Source organism: Bufo bufo, chromosome 3, assembly GCF_905171765.1.
Source record: "Bufo bufo chromosome 3, aBufBuf1.1, whole genome shotgun sequence".
NCBI classification, from domain to species: domain Eukaryota; kingdom Metazoa; phylum Chordata; class Amphibia; order Anura; family Bufonidae; genus Bufo; species Bufo bufo.
The window spans coordinates 554,266,736-554,276,036 of NC_053391.1; the positions used below are offsets into that span (position 1 = coordinate 554,266,736).

At 46.5% G+C, this 9,301-nt stretch overlaps 1 protein-coding gene across 2 annotated transcripts in view; it reads left to right on the top strand.

Moving 5' to 3' along the window:
* Positions 1 to 7,301, top strand: part of ACVRL1 (activin A receptor like type 1) — a 113,411-nt gene extending 106,110 nt beyond the window's left edge. The window contains exon 12 of one of the 2 annotated variants that reach the window (XM_040425468.1): positions 6,002 to 6,191. In XM_040425468.1, coding sequence (XP_040281402.1) covers positions 6,002 to 6,136 — 135 coding nt within the window. In that variant the 3' untranslated portion in view covers positions 6,137 to 6,191. Of the gene's footprint in view, positions 1 to 6,001 lie in introns of both variants that reach the window. The other variant, XM_040425467.1, reaches the window with a different exon arrangement.
* Positions 7,302 to 9,301: the final 2,000 nt, after the last annotated feature.

Sequence of the window (9,301 nt, forward strand, 5' to 3'; positions counted from 1 at the left end):
CAGTGAAACTAGGTTTTGTTAAAGGGGTTCTCAGGGAATAATGAGTTTTTTGCAAGTGCCAAAAGAGAACATTCATACTTACCTGCTCCCTGCCGCTCTGGTCCTCTGAGCTGGCTCTGGTCCATGAAGTATTCACATCTGGTGCAGCATGGGCACATGACTTCAGCAGCGATGTGGCCACAAGCAGCATGTCACAGCTGAAACCATCACTGGCTGCAGCGGAGCATGTGACCATGTCCATGCTGCACCAAATGTAAATATGTCAGGGACCGGCACATGCACACGCTGGAGCCAGCATGTAGGATCATAGCGGCGAGTGACAAGTAAGGCTACTTTCACACAAGCGTTTTTGCTGGATCCGTCATGGATCAGCAAAAACACTTCCGTTAGGATAATACAACCGTCTGCATACGTTATGAACAGATTCAGTTGTATTATCTTTAAAATAGCCATGACGGATCTGTCATGAACGCCACTGAAAATCAATGTGGGACGGATCCGTTTTCTATTGTATCCGAGAAAACGTCTTGCTCCGCACCACATCGCGGACAGGAAAACGCTGCTTGCAGCGTTATTCTGTCTGCGATGGGGACGCAACCAAATGTAACGGAATGCATTCAAGATTGCAGACAAGATTAGGCATTTTCTATTATAGTGCCGGCACTTGCCAGTGTCCGTGTTTTGCGGATCCACAGATCCGTGGATCCGCAAAACACATATGGATGTGTGAATGAACCCTTAGTATGAGGCCTCCTGCACACGGCCGTTTTTTTTTCCCGTTTACTGGCCGTTTTTTGCGTTCCGTATACGGTCCGTATACGGAACCATTCATTTCAATGGTTCCGCAAAAAAAACTGAATGTACTCTGTATGCATTCCGTTTCCGTATTTCCGTTTTTCCGTTCCGTTTTAACATAGAACATGTCCTATTATTGCCCGCAAATCACGTTCCGTGGCTCCATTCAAGTCAATGGGTCCGCAAAAAAATGCATCCGTATGTCTTCTGTTTCCGTTCCGTTTTTTGCTGAACCATCTATTGAAAATGTTATGCCCAGCCCAATTTTATCTATGTAATTACTGTATACTGTATATGCCATACGGAAAAACGGAAAGGAAACTGAAACACAACGGAAACAAAAAAACGGAACAACGGATCCGTGAAAAACGGACCGCAAAACACTGAAAAAGCCATACGGTCGTGTGCAATAGGCCTGAATCTTCTGTTTAGAGAGGTAGCCTGCTGGCAGTTGTGAAAAATTCATTATTCTCAGAGAACCACTGTAAGGATGGAATTAGTCTCTTTACCATTGGGATTAAATCCTCCATGTTCACAGAGTAATGTCATCGATAATCCTGACATAAGGTATGGGGGACACCAGGAATCCTGCTTGGCAGGGATACATTTTCTATTATATATTAGTTCAGTGGACGGGTTTGGGGTAGCCCTAATGCTATACTGGGTCCCCGGACACCGTCAAGGTGTCATCACGTCTTGCTGTCCGGAAGGGATGTGTGGCATGGTTCACCCTAATGGGAAATAAGTCCATAGAGTCCGGGTCCAGAGAGTTACTGGAGGAACTCAAATGCAAAATAATACAGACAAGGCACCCAGCCACTTATTCTCATTCTGGGCAGAAGAAGGTTTTGTGCTGAGGAAAAGCCTATGCTAGCTGTCCCTTTCTCTCTCAGAAGGCTTTTACCCTAGCTAAAGGGCTGTTGGTCCTGGGTCTATGGCTCAGTCATCCAGCTGGCTCCCTAGTCAATGGCTGGTGATTCAGAGTCTGTGGCAAGGTATCCCCATATCAGTGTCTTCCTCTGGCTACTCATGCAGTCTGGCAGAGTTTCTTCTACTAAACAATAGTCCCTATTTGAAGACAACTAGGGGCTCTGACTTCTCTCTTTATATACACGTTCTAGCTGAACTAGAACCGTAGGGTCCATTCACACGTCCGTAGAATGGGTCCGCATCTGTTCCGCAAATTGTTAAACAGGTGCGGACCCATTCATTCTCTATGGTGCAGGAATGGAGGCGGACAGCACACAGTGTGCTGTTCGCATCTGCATTTTTCAGAGCGCGCCCCCGATCTTCTGGTCCGCGGCTCCGGAAAAAAATAGAACAAGTCCTATTCTTGTCAGCAATTGCGGACAAGAACAGGCAGTTCTATGGTGGTGCTGGCCGGGTGTATTGTGGATCCGCAATACACTACAGACGTGTGAATGGACTCTTATAGTGGGATGGGTGGAGTGGAGAAGCACAACCTAAACAGAGACAATGTTGCAATTTCAGTCTGTTATAGACTTGTATAGAGTTTCAATGCAAGTCTATGGAAATGACTAAGCAGTTTTTCCAGGGCACTACATTAGGATCAAACACTTGCATCTTTTAAAAGAACTAGAATTGTAGAAGAAATGTTAAAGCGTACCTGAGTTTCCAAAAAAAAGTTGCTGTGCTTCTTTGACTAACTATGAAGGAACTGGTGTCTTTTGGGCTTCTCTAAAGTCTTTCAGCCATAATATTCCCCGTTTCAGCTGCACATCTAGATGTAGGGAGAGTAGGGTGACCACATTTCCAAACTGCCATTCAGGGACACCCGCCCCGGCCCCCCCGCACCCATGTCCACTCCCCAAAAAATATGATTTTTGATACTTTTTTTAAAAAATTAAGTCACTTAGTGATCAGTTGATGCTACTGTGCCCCATCAGATGCTGCCAGTGTGCCAATCAGTTGATGCTACTGTGCCCCATCAGATGCTGCCAGTGTGCCGATCAATTGATGCTACTGTGCCCCATCAGATGCTGCCAGTGTGCCGATCAATTGATGCTACTGTGCCCCATCAGATGCTGCCAGTGTGCCGATCAATTGATGCTACTGTGCCCCATCAGATGCTGCCAGTGTGCCCATGAATTGTCGCAAACTGTGCCTCATCAGATGCTGCCAGTGTGCCTATCAATTGCCGCTACTGTGCCCATCAGATCAGATGCTGCTAGTGTGTCAATTAATTGTCACTACTGTGCCCCATCAAATGCTGCCAGTGTGCTAATGAACTGTCGCTACTGTGCCCCCATCAGATGCTGCCAGTGTGCCCATGAATTGTCGCTACTGTGCCCCATCAAATGCCAGTGTGCCCATAAATTGTTGCTAGGCACAGTAGCAACAATTCATGGGCACACTGGCATTTGATGGGGCACAGTAGTGACAATTTACGTGCACACTGGCATTTGATGGGGCACAGTAGCGACAATTCATGGGAACACTGGCAGCATCTGATGGGGGCACAGTAGCGACAATTCATTAGCACACTGGGAGCATTTGATGGGGCACAGTAGTGACAATTAATTGACACACTGGCAGCATCTGATCTGATGGGCACAGTAGCGGCAATTGATAGGCACACTGGCAGCATCTGATGAGGCACAGTTTGCGACAATTCATGGGCACACTGGCAGCATCTGATGGGGGCACAGTAGCGACAATTCATGGGCACACTGGCAGCATCTGATGGGGGCACAGTAGCGACAATTCATGGGCACACTGGCATTTGATGGGGCACAGTCCATCAAATGCCAGTGTGCCCATGAATTGTCGCTACTGTGCCCCCATCAGATGCTGCCAGTGTGCCCATGAATTGTCGCTATTGTGCCCCATCAAATGCCAGTGTGCCCATAAATTGTCGCTACTGTGCGCCATCAAATGCCAGTGTGCCCAATACAACCCGCATCCTGCTGGGGATTGTAGTTCCACAACAGCTGGAGTCCATGTATCATTGCTGGCACTGCACATGGAGTCTATAGATAGAAGTTTCTCTCCGGTAGTATTAGGACACTGGAGCAGCACTGTCTTCTCGGTGGGCTCAGTATCAGAACACAAGGTCCTTACCTCGGGGCCGCAGCGTCTTTCTGCCGTGCAGTGTGGATGACAGAGTCGGGTGACAGAACCGGGCTGCTTGTAACGTCAGTGTGGAGAGTGGCGGCACTGCGCATGCGCATTCCATTCAAACTCCAGAGGCGGCGAATAGTAAAAGTTATTTTCGAAAGTAATCACCCGGGGCCGCCAGTGAGAGCAGCCCGGCCTGGTAACCGCTGCCTGACGCTGGGCCGGGAGCAGACAGCCTGTAAACGCCTCATGTAGTCTGTGGACTGCTGAAATACCTCTCCGGCCTGGGTGAGGAGGGAACGGCTCACATGGCAATTCCCCCGTTATACTGCAACTCCCTATCTGCACAGCTACCTGCATCTGTAGGGGCTGCACTGGGAGGTGGGGGTGGAGTCGGAGCCGCAGAGAGAGCGGGACATGGTGACGTCACTGGTTGCTACACGCCAAGCGGGGCAGCCGTAGCAACCAGTGATTTAGGATGAATTAATTACAACAGCACTGCGGCAGCAGCGGCAGTGAATGTTGCAGACTGGCAGGCAGTTGATTCCGGGACTCTCTATTGTCCCGGTTTGAAGGCTCCCGGGACACGGGACAAAAACGTAAATTACGGGACGATCCCGGGCAAACCGGGACACGTGGTCACCCTAAGGGAGAGGAAGGGAGCTCAGAAAACTGATAAGGAGGGAAAGATCAGACTTACAGACACACAGGAGCTTCTCTGCTCTTCATTGGCAGTGTAGAGGCAGTGCTTCTATCAGGCTCAGGATCTTAGCTAGCTCTGACACGCCCCCATTTCCGCCATGCTGTCTCTGTTACTTAGGACAGATCTTGCCTGACAACAGGCAGTGGACAGCAAATTAGGGTGAAGTGAGACCCCTAGAGGCCATGACTTTACATTCTTTTGCTCTCAACACTGTTCATTTCTCCAGCAAAACATCTTGCATTACTGATTAGTAACATACTTGAGGATTTTAAAGTAATGTGATAGAAATCTCCAAAAAAATTTATACAATATCCACCTTTGCATCAATGTTTTATTGCTCCAGTACGTCTAAAATAAATATGAAGCAACTTTGCAAAAGATCTTCATTAAAAATTTCCCACCGTTTTGAGCCAGTAACTGCATCGCAGATCTATGTGTATCCATGGTAACAGACAACATGCAAAAGCATAGGCCTGCATAGGAGCTGTAAAAACAGTAGGATATTTTAATGAAAACCGTTTGCAAAGTTAATCCATTTTTTATTTTTTTAGATATACTAAAGAAATTGGTTGTGAAGGGGGACACAGTCTACGCCTAGTGTGATACTGATTGTTTTTTAGCGGTTTTGTGAAAGTAAACCTTGCTACAGATAACCAGAGTGTGTGAACATAGAGCTATGCAACCATAAGGCCACGTTCACATCACTGCTATTGCCTTTTTTTGGCTCCGTTTTAGTGGAAGTGCTGCATTCGGCACATAACTGAAACCAACGAAGTCGAACAGATCCCATTGACTATAATGGGGTCCGTTCGGTTTTCATTTGCAGTGATGGCCAGTTCGCATCGTTCGCCGCGGGCTGCCATCTTAACTCACAAGTCTGGCGAGGCACAGGTAAGCCCTTACCTGTGCCTGCGCCGCGAGCCGGTCTGAAACAAATGCGGTCACCGGGAGCAGGCACTTCCGAGAACAGCCGCCGGGGGCCTTCATCGGGCTGTTTGCGGGCGAACAATGCGAACTGGCCATCACTGTTCATTTGGGTGTGTGTTTATTTAGCAGAAAAATTGCACTGCATGCAGAACTTTTTTTGTCCGCGCTTTTGGCGGAATCTGTGATGGGGCCCCCAAAGGGAGCCTACAATGCAGATGTTAACATGACCTAACTAGTTGTCACATCTATGCAATACAGCACAATATATGCACATATGTATTAAAACTTGTATGTAGATATAAAAATAAATTCAGAGGAATGCTTTACCTTTATATTATCTCAGTAGTTTCTGAGCATCACTTTCCTTTCCGCTGTGCCAGGTACATGAAAAGCAATAGACTGTTTGCTGTTTGTTTTGATGGTTTTCAGTTTTGCTCAAAGCACTTGTCGTCAAAAACTGTGTATAGGAAATGTAACAATTTTCCATCTACCCACTAGATATTATCAGCACTTATGAAGATCATGAAAGAATGTTGGTACCAGAATCCATCAGCAAGGCTTACTGCCCTAAGGGTCAAGAAGACGTTAAACAACATGAAGAATTCCCTAGAACAGAGGAAACAAGACTGTTGAAAAAAAAAGTGATTAACTTCATGATTTGCACAGTTATAAAACTAAAGATCACAGTGAAGCAAAAAGAGAAAACATATCTCAAGTTATTCACGACCATAAAGTCTGATAAATCCCAGAATTCAAAGCACATCATCATCTAACATGGATTCCTACCAGTGGGCTCTCACCAGCTTTTCACCAGCATTACTCCTGGCATTCCCTATGCGGGAATGACAGAACATGCACCTTTACAGCCTACTAGTAAGCCATGCGTCCTAGGCATCAATTGGTATGAATACAGTATTTAGCAATATAGAATATATGTTAAACTTGTACATGTTCAATGTATCATACACAATGGAAATATTTTAAGAATTCAATTCATTTTTTATATGCCCCCAGCCTGGAATACCTCTGGAAAAATCCATACTCACCTGCTCCCTGTTGCTCCATTCAGGCCCCCTGCCTCTCTTCACTGGTCTTCCAGGTCCTGTCTGTTAAGTTCCTCATGGATGAGGTCATGTGTGTTGATGCAGCCAATAACTGGTCTCAGTAGTGATGTGTCCCCAAGCAGGACATCGCTGAGGTCAGTCATTGGATGCAGCGGCACACATGAAACCATCCATGGAGAAGTTAACATACGGGGCCTGGAAGACCAGTGAAGACAACCAGGGAGCAGGTGAATATGGATTTCTCCACAGGTATACCAGGCTGGGGAGGGCCAATAAATAAAAAAAATCCTGGACAACCCCTTTAATTTTACTTTGTAAGCTTTATTGATCACTCATAAAAAGGCCCCCACCAGTCTTATGGAATCACACAGAATGGCACCCATATTGTTTGTAGTCATGTCTTTGGCAAATCTTCAGCTTTGTGCAATGTTCAGACATACATTTGTACTTAATCTTTTCCAGGTCCATCTGCTGTGAGAAGAGATGTAAATGTACACAACAAGGATTTTTAATATATATACACAAAGTTCATTGTAAGCTTTTTTTTATATCTACAAAATATATTCGGGGAAGTGGCACCCTCTACTCAACGGTCATACAGTTATATAGTTATATAATTTCCAGTCATAGCGCTTGTATACCATTTTTTTCACTGATTGATTCATTCAAGTTTTGGGTGGTTTCACGCATAGCTTTGTTTTCAGAGTGTTTGATGATTTTTGCATTTATTTTTTTTTGCAGAGTTTTTCTCTGCATTAAATGGAGTCTTTCACCTAATCTGAGCGTTTTAGACTGCTCAGATCAGGTTATAGACTCTTTGACCCTCATTACAATGGTACCTTTCTTTACTGTGTCCCTCGTCCAGATCATGAAAAAAACACTTTTTAAACGTATGCAAATGAGCTTCTGAAGGTGCCCAGGGGCGGCGTTACTGGGCGATGTGCCCAGAAAAACACACCTCTTTCAGCCCTTTGGCCTGCCCTTCTGTCCTATTATTACATCCTCCTCTGCCTCCAGCCGGCGGACGTCACGAGCGGCAAGAGAAGAAGTCAGACTGGGAACTGGCCCGCACCTGCGCACTGCTCTGCCCATTATGGCCAGAGGAACAGCTTTTCATGTTGCGCATGCGCCGGCCAACTAAAGACAGCCGGCCCGCCGTCCTCTGGTGCCGCTCGTGACTTTCGCCAGCTGGAGGCGGAGGAGGTAGTAGGACAAAAGGGCGGGCCAGAGGGCTGACAGAGGTGTGTTCTTCTGGGTACATCGCCCAGTAACGCCGCCCCTGGGCACCTTCAGAAGCTCATTTGCATACGTTTTAAAAAGTGGTTTTTTTCATGATCTGGACGAGGGACACAGAAAAGAAAGGTACCATTGTAATGAGGGTCAAAGAGTCTATAACCTGATCTGAGCGGTCTAAAACACTCAGATTAGGTGAAAGACTCTATTTAATGCAGAGAAATTACTTTCTTCTCAACTATATGACTTTCCTAAAACTATATTAGGCTCTGTTCACTCTGGTGTTTTGTTTATATCCTATTAGGTTTTCATTGCGCCAGACTGGCAGAAACCCCTAGTCTGCCACGCTACTCTACTGGGAAAGAAATAAAAAGTTAAACATTACAGAACTAGTATAAGGCCGAGTTCACACGAACGTGTGTGACCCGTGCCCGTGCTGCGGCTCGCAAATTGCGGGCCGCAATGCACGATCGCCGGCCGTAGGTCAGCTGCATCGGATCGCGGACCCATTCACTTTAATGGGTCCGCAATCCGCCCGTTCCGCAAAAAGATAGGACATATTCTATCTTTTTGCAGAACGGAAGTACGGGACGCAACCCCACGGAAGCACTCCGTAGTGCTTCCGAGGGGTCCCGTTCCGTGCGGCCGTTCCACAATTCCGGATTTGCGGACCCATTGAAGTGAATGAGTCCGCATCCGTGATGCGGAATGCACACGGAACTGTGGCCGTGTATTGCGGCCCGCAACACGGCCACGGATCACACACGTTCGTGTGAACTAGGCCTAAGTCAATGGAATCTGTTATGATCCTTCTGAATAGCTTAGGATCTGTTGCTCAAAGAATTCATCATATCTGTTATAGATCCTTTAACAATAGAAATCTGTGTAAATTAACGTAACAATGTAAATTTTTTTATTTTTTTTAAAGATATGTAAAGAGGTATCTCCCGGGAAAAGAGAATCATCTCGCTACCGCCACCTTATGGAAGTGGCTCCCTATGAGTCAAAGTCTGACTTTTTGAGTCTAGTTTTACACCTGCGGCACGAAGATCCAGACGCCTAATCCGGCATGCCGGGAATTGGCTGGACAAAAACCACAGCATGCAGAAGTTTGTAATTCTTCACATTTTTGCTGGAATGTGGCTGGATCTCCGCTGGACGCCATTATACTTAATGGGGCCAGCGAGAATTCCGTATGTATCCGGCAGCACCGGATCCGAAGAGTTCCAGAAGGCTGTTCTCTGCCGGAACAGCCTGCCGGAATTCACATGCAGGTGTGAAACTACCCTGACAAGCCTTGGAACATAACAAGGGAAAATAGCCAAACCAAATATCCATCCGTAGACAGCTGTTTCGGAGGGCTTGCCCTTCATTCGTATGGAGTAGGATTCTGGCTGGCTCAGTGCAATGCCTTGAATGCAGCTTAGGCAGGTTATTGGCTCTCCTTAAAGAGACCAGCTATATATGGAGACTTATTGGCAATGCTCCATGGTGTAAAAAA